Genomic DNA, 17,087 nt, shown 5'->3' with positions numbered 1-17,087 from the left:
AGCAATACAATCATAGTAGGAGATTTTAATACCCCACTGTCACCCTTCGACAAATCATCTAAACAAAAAAGCAGCAAAGAAATATCAATCCTAAACGACTCACTAGACCAGATGGAATTAATTGACATCTTTAGAACATTCCACCCCAAAGCCACAGAATATACATTCTTCTCAAGTGCACATGGGACATTCTCAAAGATAGACCACATTTTGGGACATAGGCAGAGTCTATTCAAATTCAAGAAGATAGAAATCATATCAAGCATCTTCTCAGACCATAGTGGCATAAAACTGGAAATTAATTACAATAAAAATAATCCAAAGAAATCAAATACATGGAGACTAAACAACATGCTATTAAACAAGGACTGGGTTACCAGAGAAATCAAGGAAGAAATTAAAAACATCCTGGCAACAAATGACAATGAAAACACAACAATCCAAAATCTATGGGACACAGCAAAAGCAGTTTTGAGAGGGAAGTTCATATCCTTACAAGCCTATTGCAAAAAACTAGAAAAAATGGTAACAGATGAACTAACTCTACAACTCAAAGAGTTAGAAAAAGAGCAACAAGAAAAGCCCAGTGTAAGCAGAAGGAAGGAAATAACAAAAATCAGAGCACAGATAAATGACATAGAGACCAAAGAAACAATACATAAGATCAACAAAACCAAGAGCTGGTTCTTCGAAAGGATAAACAAGATTGATGGACCTCTAGCCAGGCTAACCAAGAAACAAAGAGAGAGGACCCAAATAAACAAAATCAGAAATGAAAGAGGTGAAATAACAACAGACCCCACCGAAATACAACAGATTGTTACAAAATACTACGAACAACTCTATTCCAACAAACTAAACAACCTGGAGGAAATGGACATATTCCTAGAAAAATACAAACTGCCAAAACTCAATCAGGAAGAATCTAAAAATCTCAATAGACCAGTGACGTGGGAAGAAATTGAAACCGTCATCAAAAAGCTTCCAGCAAACAAAAGCCCAGGGCCAGATGGCTTCACAGGAGAGTTTTACCAAACATTCAAGGAAGAACTAAAACCTATCCTCCTCAGACTATTCCAAAAAATCCAAGAGGAAGGAACACTTCCGAACTCCTTCTATGAAGCCAACATCACCCTAATACCAAAACCAGATAAAGACAACTCAATGAAAGAAAATTACAGGCCAATATCCCTCATGAACATAGATGCCAAAATCCTCAACAAAATTCTAGCAAATCGACTCCAGAAGAACATCACAAAGATCATACACCATGACCAAGTAGGATTTATTCCAGGAATGCAAGGATGGTACAATATCCGCAAATCAATAAACGTGATACATCACATAAACAAATTGAAAGATAAAAATCATATAGTCATATCAATTGACGCAGAAAAAGCATTTGACAAAATCCAACACCCTTTCCTGTTAAAAACTCTTAAAAAAGTGGGAGTACAAGGATCATACCTCAACATAATAAAAGCTATATATGATAAACCCACAGCCAACATTATACTCAATGGGCAAAAACTAAAACCATTCCCTCTAAGAACAGGAACAAGACAGGGATGCCCACTCTCGCCACTCCTGTTTGACATAGTTCTGGAAGTACTAGCCATTGCAATTAGACAAGAGGAGGAAATAAAAGGCATCCAAATTGGAAAAGAAGAAGTAAAGTTATCCTTATTTGCAGATGACATGATATTGTACATAAAAAACCCAAAAGACTCCAGTAAAAAACTAATTGACTTAATAAATGAATTTGGCAACGTAGCAGGATATAAAATTAATGCCAAGAAATCCATGGCATTTCTATACACCAACAGTGAAACTACAGAAACAGAGGCTAAAAAAGCAATTCCATTCACCATCGCACCAAAAAAATTAAGATACCTAGGAATAAATTTAACTAAAGAAATAAAGGACCTATTTGCGGAAAACTACACGACACTGAAAAAAGAGATAGAGGAAGATGTAAGGAGATGGAAGAACATACCATGTTCATGGATTGGTAGGATCAACATCATCAAAATGTCCATACTTCCTAAAGCAATCTATAGGTTCAATGCACTCCCCATTAAAATACCAACGACATATTTCACTGACCTAGAAAGAACTCTCCAAAAGTTCATTTGGAACAATAAAAGACCCCGAATAGCCACAGCGATTCTGAGAAAGAAGAGTAAAGTAGGAGGGATCTCAATACCAGACTTCAAACTATACTACAAAGCCACTGTTCTCAAAACAGCCTGGTACTGGCACAAGAACAGACAAATAGATCAATGGAATAGAATTGAGAACCCAGATATCAACCCAAATCACTATGCTCAATTAATATTTGACAAAGGAGGCACGAATATACAATGGAGTCAAGACAGTCTCTTCAATAAATGGTGTTGGGAAAATTGGAAAGACACATGCAAAAGAATGAAACTAGATCACCAACTTACACCATTCACAAGGATAAACTCAAAATGGATACAGGACTTAAACATCAGACGGGAAACCATAAAAATACTAGAAGCATCCACAGGTAGCAAAATCTCAGACGTATGCCAAAATAACTTCTTCACTGATACGGCCCCTAGGGCAATGGAAGCTAAAGAGAAAATAAACAAATGGGACTACTTCAAAATAAAAAGCTTTTTTACAGCAAAAGAAACCATCAATAAAACAACAAGAAAGCCCACGGTGTGGGAGATCATATTTGCAAATATTACCACTGATAAAGGTTTAATCTCCAACATTTACAGACAGCTTATACAACTAAATAAAAGGAAGATGAATGATCCAATTAAAAAATGGGCAATGGACCTAAACAGAATATTTTCAAAAGAAGACAGAAGGAAGGCCAAAAGGCACATGAAAACATGCTCAAAGTCACTAAGTATCCGAGAGGTGCAAATCAAAACAACAATGCGGTACCATCTCACACCTGTCAGAATGGCCAACATCAACAAATCAACAAACGACAAGTGTTGGCGAGGTTGCGGAGAAAAAGGAACTCTCGTGCACTGCTGGTGGGAATGCAGACTGGTGCAACCACTGTGGAGAACAGTGTGGAGTTTCCTCAAAAAACTGAAAATGGAACTCCCATTTGACCCAGTAATCCCACTTCTAGGAATATATCCCAAGAAACTAGAAACACCAATCAGAAAGGATATATGCACCCCTATGTTCATAGCAGCACAATCTACAATAGCCAGAATTTGGAAACAGCCTAGGTGCCCGTCAGCAGATGATTGGATCCAAAAACTATGGTACATCTACACAATGGAATACTATGCTGCCATAAAGAAGAAGGAATTCTCATCATTTGCAGCAACCTGGATGGAATTGGAGAGCATCATGCTGAGTGAAATAAGCCAATCAACGAAAGAGAAACACCACATGACCTCACACATCGGTGGATGATAAAGATCTTTATAAACTGATGAACCAAGAGACAGATATAGAGAAAGTAAAGCAACAGGCAGACTGTCAAATTACAGTGGGGAGGGTAGGGATATCAGGGGGAGATAATAGATCAACCGAAGGACTTGTATAAATGCATATAAGTACAACCAATGGACATAAAACTATGGGGAGGGAGGGGATGTGTGGGAGGGAGGGAGGGGGGCAATAAAAAAAAAAATCAAGAAAATATGTAAAAAATAAATAAATAAATAAATAAATTAATTAAAAAAAAAAAAAAAAAAAAAAAAAAAAAAAAAAAAAAAAAAAAAAAAAGAATGAAGTGAGAAAGGAGAAAACTGACAAGATTTCTGGTATATGAACAAATTTTATGTACCCAAATGTAGTTATAGGTGAAGTCATCTTATCACGTCCACCCAAAATTTGCTAGCTACAGAACTCCACCCACACTCTGAGACATCAGATTCTCTTCCAAGAATCCCTTCTTCCTTTGGTATTAGTTGGTGCCCTCTGGGGAAAGTTACATCCTGTGAGCTCTTGAACCAGCTTTTGGACCAATCTGGCTCCAGGCCACCTGTGTGCCTGTGCTGCTCCTGCAACAAACAGCCCATTTCTGCTCTGCCCTGGACATCCGTGCACCCATGCTTTAAAAAGGCTCCCTCCTCTGAGTTCTGCTCTCTGAAATGGCCCAATAGCCCAGTTGCTTGGGTCATCCATCATATGTCAAAGTCTTTTTTTCTGGCTCAGGGTAGAAAGGAAAAGGGGGCGGGGGGGAATTCACACAACAGGGACTATATGTTTTTGCAATCTACAATCCTAGCCTCTCATACCCTCTTTCTGAGTCTGGCCCAACAGCACCTCCTTGCAACTTGCCTTCTGTCACAGATATCTGCACACCCATCCTCACTACTATCCCCTACTCCATCCCTACTCTACCCTTCTATTCCCATCCCCTTTCCACCCCCTTCTCCTAATATGGATGGGATTTAATTCATAGACCTAGTTCAAGTTTAGTTTTTCATTGCTTTATTCCCTAGCTAAATCTCTGAATGCAAATAGATTTCAGGGGTTACTGTACAGGGGCTAAAGCTCTCATCTTATAAAATAAAGAGGTAATATGCAAATTGACTGTCACGCTCTTGCACAAGATGGCTGCCCCCATGTGGTCACAAGATGGATGCCAGAAGATGGCCAGTAGGGGAAGGCAGTTGAGGGCAACCAGGCCTGCAGGGTAGGGCAGTTAGGAGCGACCAGGCTGGCAGGGGAGGGCAGTTGGAGGTGACAGGGCCGGCAGGGGAGGGCAGTTGGGGAGTAATCGAACTGGCAGGGAAGGGCAGGGAAGGACAATCAGGTTGGCAGTGGAGCAGTTAGGCATCAATCAGGCTGACAGGGGAGTGGTCAGGCTGGCAAGCAGAAACGGTTAGGGGCAATCAGGCAGGCAGGCAGACAAGTGGTTGGGAGCCAGCAGCCCTGGATTATGAGAGGGATGTCTGACTGCCGGTTTAGGCCCAATCCCAACCAGCAGTCAGACATCCCCGAAGAGTTCCATATTAGAGAGGGTGCAGGCTGGGCTGAGGGACACCCCTCCCAGTGCATGAATTCCATGCACCAGGCATCTAGTTATAAAATATAACTGCTTCATATTTCTTCCTCAACCTTTCAAATACGTAGAAGCATTTTTATTCTTTAGCATTCATACCATCCCTAAGAGTCCAACAGGCTCCTGCACACCCAGGATGCCAAGTATGCACCTTACGTTTCTATCCTCTTCATTACAGTAACAGCGATGGCAACTCACATTTACATAACACTTGACATTTTATAAAGGACATTCACGTTACCATACCAGAGCCTCACATCAATTCTGTGAGTGAAGCAAATCGAATTGTGATACTTTCATTTTAGAGCTATGAAAATTGACACTCTGAGAGGTAAGGAGATTTCCCCCAGTAGCATTCAGCCAGTGAGATGAGCCATGCTCAGAATCCAGATCTTAAGATTCCTGGTGCAGCTTCTCTGCAATTTGTAATGCAGCCACATATGCCTCTCTGCAGGCATCCTTGCTGGACTTCCAGCCGAGTTCAAATAATCCCCATGAAAATAAATCCCCACACTCTCAGGTCATCTAACAGAGTTTCCAGGGAAGCAGGGCATCATTACCCCCACTTTCTCACTGGAAATTCAATAAGGAAGCTCCCTGGGTAAAATGTTCTTTGGAAGTAAATTAATTTTGGAATAATCTAGCTTGACTTCCAGCAAGAATTCCCTATCAACAGCACGGATCATAAAGGTCTGATGAATGAAATCGTGGCTTATAACATGAATATTCTTCCCTTGACTTACTTTAGGACGCATGTTTGCAAATCATTTAAAAAATATCCTGTGCTTAATTATATTGCAATTTATGGTTGAATTTTATTTAAGTGGCATTTATAATTGGCACATTTTTCAAGTACTGCTCCTGCCAGAATTGCATGTAAAAGTACATTATCATCACTTGTGTAACTGCAGCCTATGTTAGCATCAATATACATCCCATAGATGAGGGCCAAGTCACTAAAGGACAGTGGATGTCACATTTCCATGAAATACAATGAAATATATCCAGAAATAAATTGGTTCCCAGATTTTGCTAAAACAGCATATGGCATGTGTTCAAAATTAATAAGTATTGATTGAGTACCTATGTTGTGCTCAGCACTGTGAGGAATTCAGAAAAATGCAAGGTGTTTCTAAGGTGGTCAAAGAAGAAAGACAATACAGGGTTATTAGAATCAAGGTGAAAGTATATAATAATAATCATCATCATCATCATTATTATATATTATTTCTCAATTACTATATGCCACATACCATACAAAGTACTTTATTAGAATTCTTATTTAATCCTCATAACAACTCAGTAAAATAGCTACTATTATTATTCCAAGTTTACAGAAAATAAAACTGAGACACAGAGAAGTAATTTATTTAGATCACATAGCTAAAATGTGGAGGAGCCAAAATTGGAAACCAAGTACCTGATTTTCCAACCTGTGTACTTCTGGCCTATTTGCTGTGACTTTGGGGGAGGTTTCATAAAAGGTTGGGTCTTTACTGTAACCCTGAGGTTAGGGAGTTAGGAAGAATGGAAAGAATGGGGTAGGTCATCATATTGCAGGATAGACAAGTAGCATAAACAACAAAGGCACAGGGGCAAGAATCTGTATTTGATGTGCGATCATCAATGGAAGAAAATCAAGGGCAGGAAGTTAAGTTAGCTAGGCAGAGGGAGACACTTTAGGGAATACCTTAGAAATAACCTAGGCAGAATTTAGAGACTTGAGCCTTTGGAACTAGAAAGTCAGTTAGCTGTTACTTAAGAAAGTGACAATGAAAAGCCTTTGTGATATTCTACCCTGTTTCCCCGAAAATATGACAGTGTCTTATTTTTTTATTTTTTTTTAAGGTTCTTCCATGTTGTAGTATATGTCAGAATTTCATTTTATTTTAAAGGCCGAATAATATTCCATTGTATATCTAGTCTCTGTTCACTTTCTCTTTTTTTTAATATATTTTATTGATTTTTTACAGAGAGGAAGGGAGAGAGATAGAGAGTTTGAAACATCGATGAGAGAGAGTCATCGATCAGCTGCCTCTTGCATGCCCCCTACTGGGGATGTGCCCGCAACCAAGGTACATGCCCTTGACTGGACCTTTCAGTCCACAGGCCGATACTCTATCCACTGAGCCAAACCAGTTTTGGCAACAGTGTCTTATATTAATTTTTTCTCCCAAAGTTGCGGTAGGTCTTATTTTCAGGGGATGTCTTATCTTTCCATGCGCTAGGTCTTATTTTTGGAGGATGTCTTATTTTCGGGGAAACACGGTAGCTGCAAATTCAGGAAAAGTGGAGAGGAGGAAGACTTCGGGGAAGCAAACCAAATAGCGGTATATTGTGAAATCTCCTACAGACCTTTGGTCATACATAATACATACTCAATAGATGTTTGTCAGATCAGTGGATGAAGACTAGCAGGGATCAAAAGGAAGATATAAACCAAATAAAGGATCTGCAGGAATCACTGACAGGCTGTTTAAGAAGGAAAAAGAAAAGAAAGCCCTGGCCAGTGTGGCTCAGTTGGTTGAGCATAGTTAGTCCCATGCATCAAGAGGTTGTGGGTTTGATTCCTGGTCATGGTACATGCTGAGGTTGTTGTCTCGATCCCCAGTAGGGGGTATGCAGGAAGCAGTCAATCAATGTTTCTCTCTCTCCCTCTCTCTTTTTCTCTCTCTAAAATCAATAAAAAAAAATTTTTTTAAAAGAAAGAAAACACAATGTCACCCCAGTGCTACTCTAGGTAAGTATAAGACTGTGATGCTTTGGCTGATGATAGAGTTGAAAAGGAGACATGGGTTTCAGCTGGTTGCAGGGAGAGTGATGAGTCCTCCATTTTGGTTTGCAAAGGTAGAGGTTTGAAAGGTACATGGAATATTGTTAATATCTTAGAGGTATTTGGAGAAAATAGGCCTAGAATAAATTTAAGACAGAAAGCACAGTCTTTACTCATCAGAGAATTCAGATAAATAAAAGTGGTCATTATATTTATGCGCCACTTCAATAGGTAACTCTAAGTAAGTAGCACTTTCCTAATATGAATGTCACTACTGGACCTATTGTATTTCATCAAAGATTTGCAAAGTAAAGAAATTCAAAATATACAAGAATATCTGCAAATTGAAAAGAACTATGCAAACGGAAATAAAACAAAGCATTAAGCTCCTACCCCTGCTCCTACAACATGCAGCTAGCACTGGCCATTGGGCAGATATGAAATACCAGCCTTTCCTTATCAAAATACAAAAAAGCAAAAATCATGTTCTGGTTTCTCAGCAAGAAGCCATTAGACAGATGTAATCATAATGAGACCAAATATTCCTGTAAATGAACTGCATGCATTTAGGACCACATGCAGAGTTTAAAAGCAGCTAACGCAAAAGGTAAGTAGAGTTGCCTGGGTGTATACAATGGCTCAGATGTGGTAGAGCAATTCAATTGGCCCTCAAATAAACTGAATTGTGAATTTATAAGACAAGCTCAGCATCCATTAGCTTAAAACTCAAATGGCCCAGCTGTGGCAATAGGAGCTATTCGTTTCAAAGTCAACTTCTGTGTTATGATCATCCTCCAACATCTAATCACTAAAGTTAATGCCATATACAAGCATGTTATTTGCTTTCAAACAGACTGACCACATGTTTCATTCTTTAGATACTGGAAGCCAATCAGAATGACCAAGTGGATGAGAGTATGTAAGATTCATTTAAAGACAAAAGAGTTCATTAAAATGGATTTAAAAAATCAACATCTTTACCAGATAAATTAGAAGTAAAATCTGCTTGAAAGTATAACTTCCTTCATCAGAGAAGAGATGGGCCGATTAAAATATAAAACTGGCAAGATTCAAAATTGTAGCCTGGGGAGGCAATCCAGCCAGCGGGGCAAATTTGTTGTTAGTGGATGCAAAGAGACAGATAAGTAGAAATTTGAGTACAGTGTTCAAAATATAAAAACCCATGTCATAAAATATGCTCAGGTAGCATGCCAAACATTTTACCCAATTTTAGGCAGGATACTTATCAAAAGTTATTTGGTAAGTTAGTTGTTTGAAACCCTAAAAATATTTTTTACAAAAAAAAATAATATTATTATGTATGTTAATTGGTTTTCCAAGATAGATCACAGAAATCCCCTGCTTTATAATGTAAGAAGGTATAAGTATAGTACTGGGGAAATGAGGTGATACAAACTGGTCTGTAAAAATAGAATCTTACCATCTTATACAGCACTGCTTTTTAATATATATATTTTTTATTGATTTTATACAGAGAGGAAGGGAGAGAGATAGAGAGTTAGAAACATCGATGAGAGAGAGTCATCGATCAGCTGCCTCCTGCACACCCCCCACCGGGGATATGCCCGCAACCAAGGTACATGCCCTTGACCGGAATCGAACCCGGGACCTTCCAGTCCCCAAGCCGACGCTCTATCCATTGAGCCAAACCGGTTTCGGCAGCACTGCTTTTTAAATTATGAGTCACAATCCATGAAATCAATTCCTTCCCCCCACCACCACCACCCCATTTAATTCTTACTAAGAATGGCAGAGATGGAATGGAAGGGAAAGAACAGAGTTGCAAAAACCAGAGTGCATCCCCTGTCATAAGGAAAAGTATTATTCTTGAAACTTTGTTCGTATAATCTATACTCAGCTTAACAATAACCCACAACCTTCGGACCAACTCGTATAATCTATACTCAAAAAAAGGTTAATATGCAAATGCTCGTGACACCCTCACGCCATAACGACTGAACAGGCTGCATCCCCACCCAACACCGGCAAGCCAGCCAGCCAAGCTTATAAGACGTAAGTAGGACCATCTTGGTCTGAAACCACCGACCTGTGTGTTTAGAATGTTCTACCTTCCTAGACATCAGAATTCATAGCAAGTTCACTCTTTCTGCAGGAGCTGTCTTGATGAGGCAAAGTCATTATTCTAAAGTCTAGCCCCGTGTTCAGGGCACTGCCATGGCTGGGGTGAATAAGTTTACCCAGTTTGCTCTCCTCTTGAAATTTTAATATTGTTTCTCAAAGACTTTGTAAACTTAAACACTGTACTAAGAAAAAGGAAAGGGAAGGTTAACAAAATGGTCATGAAACCTACTCTGTATTTCAAATGCACACCATCTGTCCTTAGCCTCTGAGGATGATGCAGCAGGGAATGCACTGGAGTTGTTTTTCAGCCACAGTGACTTTCTGGCCCTGTGTTCCCCATAACCTGTCACCCACCTGCCCTTGTCAGACAGCTGCAAACACAGAGGAGGTCCTGCCGGGATTCGGTCCTCTTCCAGGCAGAAGCTCCTAATTGGCCTGTGTTGGAAGAGACTACATTCTTGGCCACCTCCTAACCCAGTGGTCGGCAAACCACGGCTCACGAGCCACATTCGGCTCTTTGGCCCCTTGAGTGTGGCTCTTCCACAAAATAACACGTGGGGGTGCACACGTACAGTGGTACAGTGCGATTGAAACTTCGTGGCCCATGCGCAGAAGTCGGTTTTTGGCCTGGGCGAGTCTATTTTGAAGAAGTGGTATTAGAATACAAGGGGCCAAAGAGACGCATGTGGCTCGCGAGCCTCGGTTTGCTGACCACTGTCCTAACCAAAATAAAACCAAAGGCCATTCATGATGAAAATATCCATCTCTTCTCTTGACCTCCCTGAAACTAAAGTTACCTCCAAAGCTAGAATTAGAGCATTTGGGGGAAATGAAAAACTGCATAAAATTTTCTCCTATCCTAGCACTTTTGCTTTTAGGAAATGAATATTTTTAAAGGGTTAGGGATATCTTCCTTATACATTTCTCTTCCTACCAGATGTAGAGAACTCAAGCACTGCCTCTTCTTTCATGAGTAAGAGTGTGTTGAAGGGGTTTCTGTCTGAGAATAAAGCATCCTCAAAACACATTTCTGACTCAGTTATTCGCCTCTTTGGGCACAGATTTTCCCCACAGGCAGGAAAGGGGCAGTCACTTAACTCCTCCAACAACCCTGACAAAAGTGATACCTGGGTGGCGTGTTTTAGTGGATTCCGCCAACACTGAATCAAGCATTTGTAGAAAGGAGAGAACAAATGCTACAGTAGCTCCTGCCTTTAAATGGGCAGAAAATACACAAAGCAAGGTTTAAGGAGTTTTCAAAGACGGGGATTCCCTTTCCCTGGAGCTCTCCAAAGGCAGAACAGCTACTCATTTTCTAAATTGTCCAGCTATGTCTCTGCCTTAGTTTTTAAAGCCCTCTCTAACCATCAATGATTGAGAGTCAGTTTTCCTAAGAAGTCAAGGTGGGGTGTCCATTGGTTGCAGGATAAAACAGGCTTATATACAAAATGCAATACATGCCACCAAAATTGCTTGGCATGTGGATTTTATGTGTGTGTGTGTGTGTGTGTGTGTTAATATATTTTTACACATCCCCAAGTTGCGGGCTCAGTGTCCAGTGTGTCATGGGATTTGTTAATTTAGGAACAAAAATCCAAATACAAGTGAAGAGAAAGCCAAAGAGAAAAGCAATTTTAAAGGAGTCTCTCAGACGCCAGGAAGAGTCCCCAAATGCTGCCTAACATTTACATCACAGAGAAGCAAAGAGGCAGAGATGTTACCCGTCAAAGGAGACGGCTCATCTCAGCTGCGGGCCTGAAAAGCTTTCCTTTTTCAGGCTCTTCAATCTTTCTTAGAGTCCAGGCTACCAAGTGTTCAGGCTGAAATGCCTGGTTTCTGCCAGCCTGCTCTTGTTTCCCAGCTCCATGGGGATCTCCCGGCTTAAAAACACAACAGAGATTGGGCGATCTGACCTCCAAAATCAAAGATATAGCACCAGAGGAGCTCAGAGGGTAAGAACACCGACAGTTGCCAAAGGTGAGCAGACTAGCAGGCAGTCAGGAAAGGGACTTAGAGTTTCTTCTTACTGAAGGACAAACTCCTGCACTCAGGAGGGAAGAGACCAAGTGCTGCCCTCTCTGGCCAGTCGGGGAACTGCAGACAGAAGGGGCTGAAGCAGCTCCTGGTGAAGCCCTAAGGCTGGCAGGAAGAGTTGCGGGGGGGGGCCCTGCGGCTCAGTGAGCAGTGCTGAGTGGGCAAGCACACACTGCCCACTGGTCCACCTGGCCAGGCCAAAGCCAGGGCCCTCGGTCCTGGCCTCGTTGTCAGGCAGCCTGCTGAGAGGGCTGCTGGAGAGAGACAAAGGACACTGTGGCTCAATAGAAGTGAGGAAGGGATGCATCCCAGGAGGACAAGCAAGCCAGCCTTCTCATAAACAACTTCCTGCTGAGATGCTTTCAGCAGCGGCACTGCCATGACAGGCAGGTGGGAGCAATTAGATGGACCTGCCTTCAGAGGCCGGATCTGCTCATCTGATTCTGCAAAGCCTATGTTAACCCTTCTCATCCCCACTGGATGGCACTCACAGGAGACATGAGTTCACTTTTTGAGTGTGTGTGTGTGTGTGTGTGTGTGTGCTGGAGGTTGGGGGAGGGCCGCAGTTGCAGGACTCAGGGAGGTAGGAACCTTCTGACCTAACGGTATTACTTTGTTGTGTTTCCAAATTAAAAGGAAAAGGGGAAGAAACAAAGTAGGCAGCTGGGAAGGACTGTGGGACGCTGCTCATTTTTAGCATTCCTGCTATGTTAGGTAAAGACCAACTATAAAAACTCACCCAGATGAACAGAAAAATATGTTTGCCTGTCAACTAGGGAAGAAGGGGGGGGGGGAGGATTCCCTGAGGTCCAGGGAGGCGCAACTTCAGGCTGCAGGTCTCCTCCTCGCCCTCCTGTCCCTGCCCCGCCCCAGACACCCCGATGGAAAGCAGACCAGTGAGCCTGCCCTGGCCAACTCCGGGGGACCCCCGGGCCCTGTCGGTCCGGGGTCGCGGCCACCGCACACGGCGCGGCTGCGGGGACACGCCCTCGCCACCTACCTCCAGCGTGGGAGAGGCGCCCTTGCCCGGCAACGTGCAGCCCAGGAGCTCGGCGAGAAACTTTGCCATAAACGAGTGGAGAGGCAGGTCCCTCCGCAGCGCTGGGTGCGTCCTCTGCCCGCGGAGGAGCCCGGGGGGCGAGGTAGTGCCCGCGGGCTGGGGGCTGCCCCGCGGAGGCCGGGAGCCGGGGACCGGGGACCCGGGCCGGAACCGAGCGCGCCGGCTGCCCGTCCGCCGCTGTCCAGTCCCGGGTGCGAGGGGCGCGCGGTCCCGCCCGCCGACCCAGCCTCCGCCTCGGGATCAGGTGCCGTGGTCCGCTCGCCTTTCCCGCTGAATGTGCCTCTCACCGCCGGGAGGGCGGGCCCGGCGGCCCGGGGATAGAGGGAGGAGGCACAGGAGGGCCAAGGAGCCGCAGGGAGACGGCCGCGCGGGCAAGGGCAGCGGCGGCGGCGCAGGCACCGGGCGGCCCAGCCCTGGGCGCGGGCACTCCAGCGACACCGCCCGGCGCTCGGCGGGAGAGCGGGAGGCGCAGGAGGGGAAGGGTCTGCCCTTGCGAGCCCTCGGCTGACCCACTTCCCCAGGGTCCCCTCCCCCGTGCCAGGGCAGGAGGAAAGGCGCTGCTCCGGCTGCTGCGGGACCCGGGAGAGTTACAGCTGCGAGGCGCCAGCTGCCCCAGCTCCCCCCACCCCACCCTCACTGGCCAGCGCCAGCCCCACCCTCCCTTCGGGAAGGGAAAAGGCTCCTGACGCCTGGAAGGGGGACTCCTCCTGTTAGCCCCTGTTAGTGAACGGGGCAGGCACAGATACGGGCCAGGGCAGATCTGCTCCATCATCACCGTCCCCGCTGGCCTCCCTGGCCTTGGCTGGTGTGGGGGGCACAGAGGGGCGAGGACCAGCAGGGCCAGGAGCCTGATCTCAGGCAAGGGTGGCCCTGTTGTTCTTTCCAGGCCTATCAAGGCTTGTCTTTTAATAAAAGAAGCTGCTTTCGGGACACAAGGCCTAGGTTGCATATTTATGTAGCATCCCTATAGCTGTATGTCTCAAACTTTTGTGTGCATAAGCATAACCTGCAGAGCTTATGGAAACCAGATCTGGCCTGGCGGGTGTGGCTCAGAGGTTGAGCATTGACCTAGGAACCAAGAGGTCGTAGTTAGATTCCATTCAGGGCACAGGCCCCGACTGCGGGCTCTATTCCCAGTAGGGAGTATGCAGGAGGCAGCCTATCAACTATTTTCTCATAGGTGTTTCTCTCTCTCTCTCCCTTCCTCTCTGAAATCAATAAAAGTATATTCACAATAGATAAACCAGATCTGCTTTTTTATTGGGCACCCAGGAGATTCTGATGAAGGTAGTCCTCAGGCTGGGTTCTGAGAAACATTGCCCTGCCTTGTCAAATGCATAGGTCAGCACATGTAGGGACTATAAAAGCAATAGATTGATGGCACTGACCTTAGAAAAAATTTTGTCAAATCACCTAATTCATATGCAAGGAAGACAGACTAGGAAAGTTCCTAATACTTCATCACGTCACATGGTATTAGACTCCCGGCGTATAGGAGCTTCTATAATTTCGGGTTGACCAAATAGGAGATGGATGGTTGGATAGATGGTGATGAATAGCTGGGTCCAGATTTCCTAATTCTCATTCCAGAATTCTAGCTGGTACAGCAAACTCACTCTGAATTTAGGGAATTTGGGGGCTAAAATAGGCAAGAAAAGTGTTAAAATGGTTTTAATGTAATATTAAAATAAGCAATGTGCTAGCTGGAAAGAAAATGGAAGGAAAACTGATATGCAAGGAGTATCTGCTGTTGTCTCAGGGGCTGTGTCCATAGGTTAGAGCATAGGCTATGGGAAAAGACTACCTGGATTCAAATCCCAATTCTGACATTTAATAGCTGTGAGACTTTAGGTGAGTGACTTCTCTGTGCTTCAGTTTCCTCATTTGCAAAGTGGGCATAGTAATAAAGGTAACTATGATATGTGGTTTGTATTAGATTTCTACTGCTGGCACAACTTACAGTCTTAAAGCAACCCCCTTTTATTATCTTGCAGTTCTGTGGACTGGCTGAAGTGGACTCTCTGCTTAGGAACTCACAAGGTGAAAGAAGCTGAGATGCCAACCTGCTGGGCCCTCATCTGGAGGCTCTGGGAAGAATGCCCTTCCAAACTCATTCAGCTTCTTGTCATCCAGGTTGTTGGCAGAATCCCATGCCTTGGAGCTGTAGACCTGAGGTCCTTGATTCCTTATTGGTTGGCATCAGGGCTGGCCCTCTGCTCCTAGAGCTTGCCCAGGCTCTTTCTCGTGTGAATTCCTCTGTCTTCAAAGCAGCAACTGCATTGAGTCCTTCCCATGCCTCAAATCTCTCCAGCTTCCTCTTTTGCCAACAGACACAGAAAATTCTTGCTTTTAAAGAGTTTGTGTGTTATATGTTAGTAGAGGCCCAGTGCATGAAAATTCATGCACTGGAGGGGGGTCCCTCAGCCCAGCCTGCCCTCTCTCACAGTCCAGGAGCCCTCAGGGGCAGGAGGTGACCTGGTGATCAGGGGAAGGTGATGCCCCTTCATACCTCTGCTGCTGCCACTGCCAGCAGCGCACACCTCAGCCGGCCCTGCTTACCTGAGCCTCGGGTGGCCCTAGGCGGCTGAGCAGCCACCATCCAAGGCTTGCCTACACCTCAGGCTGGCCCTGGGCAGTTGGGGGCTGAGGGGACTGGGGGACTTTGGAGGCAGGTGCACAGAGAAGCCTGGTCCTCCTGGGGGTGGGCCCAGCCTTGCCACATGCCTGTCACCCCAACTGGGCTGAGGGGACTAGATGCCACCATCTTGTGGCTTTGGACACTATCATCTTTGAGGGCATGGCAGTCAATTAGCATATTCCCTCCATATTGTCTGTGGGTGTCACCATCTTTGAGGGTGGGGCAGTCAATTAGCATATTCCCTCCTTATTGGCTGTGGGCACTGCCATCTTTGCGATGGTGTGAGGGTCTATTAGCATATTTCCCTCTTTATTAGATAGGATAATATCTAGGCCCAGCTGAATAATCTGCCTAGTTTAAGGTCAATTGATTAGTCACCCTAATTACATCTTCAAAGTTTGGCCCCATAATCTATAATGATAAAAGCACAATATGCTAAGACCAGCATTCCTTCCAGATGACCTTCTGGACGAAGCCAGGGCTACAAGGAGTGAGCCCCTTGCACGAATTTTGGGCATTGAGCCTCTAGTACAGCGTTTTTCAACTGCTGTTGCCTGGTGTGCCGTAGGTGCAGACAAGACAAGAATTTTATAATTTTTCACTATTTTGTTTACTTAATATTTCATAATAAAGTAATTATAAAATACTTTCTTTGTGTTTATTTGATTCCTATTCAAGAGAATTACTTTATATATAGTCAATATAGGCACAGAGTTAAATTTTTTAACATTTTCTAATGGTGGTGTGCCTCGTGATTTTTTTCATGAAACAAGTGTGCCTTTGCCCAAAAAAGGTTGAAAAACACTGCTCTAGTATAACATCATCCCAGAAGTAACCCCAGGGGTGAAAACCATGAGAGCTATCTATGATAGACTCCAGGTTGTTTTGAGGAATAAGTAATTTGGAATAGTGTTTTGTTTTGTGATATTTATGTTAATCATTCAATAAAGGTTAAATGTAGGTTTTTTCCTCCTCATGTCACCTAATTTGATTATCACTACAACTCTGTATTATTTTAAAGGTGGGAAACTGAGAATCAAAAAGATTGCCCAACATAGCACAGCAAGTTAGTGGCAGAGCCAGGAATCAAACCTAGCACAGCTGCCAGCCAAGTCTGTACTTTTGCTATTCTATGATCCTGCGTGGTGGAGAGGTGGCAAAAGACAGGTAATGCTTACTTAGAGAAGTGGGGTTTGGGCAGGGGTGTCACAATAATGAGGAACAGAAGGAACATTTACAGATAATCACTTGCCCTATGTAAGTAAGTAGTGGTTTAGCTGTAGAAAAGGCTCTCTTAAATACTATCTAAATTGAGAAAATCTAACTGAACTGATGGATTGTTAGTGAGCAGAGGCATTTTTTTTGTGATGATACTTGTCTTAGGAGGCTACACATTCACTTGCAATCTAGACTCTTCCTTTGATGAGCTCTTCCTCTTTATGCCTCCTCCCCTCTGCCATCTTGA

General features: G+C 43.9%; 1 protein-coding gene and 1 long non-coding RNA gene across 3 annotated transcripts in view; one reads left to right on the top strand and one right to left on the bottom strand.

Moving 5' to 3' along the window:
• Positions 1 to 13,331, bottom strand: part of RASGEF1B (RasGEF domain family member 1B) — a 507,219-nt gene extending 493,888 nt beyond the window's left edge. Inside the window, exon 1 of one of the 2 annotated variants that reach the window (XM_084882776.1) lies at positions 12,925 to 13,331. In XM_084882776.1, coding sequence (XP_084738902.1) covers positions 12,925 to 12,993 — 69 coding nt within the window. In that variant the 5' untranslated portion in view covers positions 12,994 to 13,331. The remainder of the gene's footprint in view (positions 1 to 12,924) is intronic. The other variant, XM_084882775.1, reaches the window with a different exon arrangement.
• The window catches only part of LOC311622206, a 198,209-nt gene continuing 184,533 nt past the window's right edge, over positions 3,412 to 17,087 (top strand). Inside the window, exon 1 of the long non-coding RNA XR_014794963.1 lies at positions 3,412 to 3,736. This is a non-coding gene — a long non-coding RNA (uncharacterized lncRNA). The remainder of the gene's footprint in view (positions 3,737 to 17,087) is intronic.

Source organism: Pipistrellus hanaki (genome assembly GCF_964339955.1).
Source record: "Pipistrellus hanaki genome assembly, chromosome: 1".
In the NCBI taxonomy this organism is placed as follows: Eukaryota; Metazoa; Chordata; class Mammalia; order Chiroptera; family Vespertilionidae; genus Pipistrellus; species Pipistrellus hanaki.
Note: the sequence above shows the minus strand (reverse complement) of the source record. Positions and strands in the feature narration are given on the sequence as shown.